Here is a 1,201-nt window from a genome sequence, read left to right as displayed (position 1 = left end):
TATGTTTATTGTTCATGAAAGATGGACACCAAAAGATATTAGCAAATTATTTCAAGCAATACAACTATTAGCACCATCGATTCGAAATGTTTCGGTAAATATATAAAATTAATTTTGCAATTTTATCATAAAATTACTTTTTTAAAATTAGTATTTATTATCATTATTATTATTTTTATAATAATAATTATTATTATCAGCTTGATATGGGAATCGTTGAATTGATCACAGCTGGCTTATCAAGTATGGATTTTAATCGATGGCATTCTTTTCAATGTTATTTAAAAACATTAGATGGACAAGCTGCTGAAGATTCCGTACATATACAATGTATACCATCTACTTATCAAAGGACATTCTTTCCAAATGTTACTGAGGTTGTAATTTTATTAATTAATTAAGTAATTAATTCATTCGTTTAGAATTTTGTTTATAATTCATTTGTTTATAATTCTCCTTATTCCCTATTTCACTGCCATAATTATTTTATAAATACAATATTTCGCAAAAACACTATTACCATTATATGCTAATTTGTTAATTAGTAAAAATGGAAATAAAATTCGATTGTTTTCTATTTTATTTTTTCAAAAATAAAATTCGACATAAATTACTGAAAATTAATTGTATTATATACATAAAATTTTCTCATATTTTTCAAATTTTCTTCTCAAGAAATTAAATTCTATTTCGATTAGAAAGTTTGAATTATTAAATGGTGGAAAAAATTGAAATTAAACTAATTCTTAAAATTTCGTTTGCTTTTTTTTGTCTTAAAAAAAAAAAGGAAAGAAAAGAAAAAAAGGTGTTATATTAATTCATTATGCAATACTAGCAATAATTTCAACTAAAATAACAAAATGATTAATGTTAAAGGAAAAAGGAAACTTTAACTGATAATTAATACTGATAACTGATAATTAATACTTCAACTGATAATTAATACTTTAACTGATAATTAATGCTGATAATGAATTTTTATTTGATAAAAAAATTTCAGTTTACGGTTCAAATACAAAACAAATGCAGGAAATGGAGATAAGGAAGAATGTGCGTCACTTATCTAAATTTAGTTCTCAGAATGCCAAGTTCAAATCTAATTCTCAAGGGATGAAACGAATGACCATTTGTGCGACAAGAATCAAACCTCACTATGAACAAAGTTACACAAATCGACACGAAGAAAGAAAAAAGAGGTTAT

General features: G+C 23.6%; 1 protein-coding gene across 1 annotated transcript; it reads left to right on the top strand.

Annotated features, from left to right (window-relative positions):
• Positions 1–206: 206 nt before the first annotated feature.
• Positions 207–377, top strand: LOAG_15823 (hypothetical protein; the record flags this gene model as incomplete). Its single annotated transcript, XM_003151311.1, has 1 exon — positions 207–377. A coding segment is annotated over one exon (171 nt), but the record flags the coding sequence as incomplete, so codon positions are not given.
• Between the last annotated feature and the right edge of the window lie 824 nt (positions 378–1,201).

The sequence above is a fragment of the Loa loa genome, assembly GCF_000183805.2.
Source record: "Loa loa unplaced genomic scaffold supercont3.2840, whole genome shotgun sequence".
Lineage (NCBI taxonomy): Eukaryota > Metazoa > Nematoda > Chromadorea > Rhabditida > Onchocercidae > Loa > Loa loa.
The sequence above is the reverse complement of the archived record's forward strand: the minus strand, read 5'-3'. Positions and strand labels throughout refer to the sequence as shown.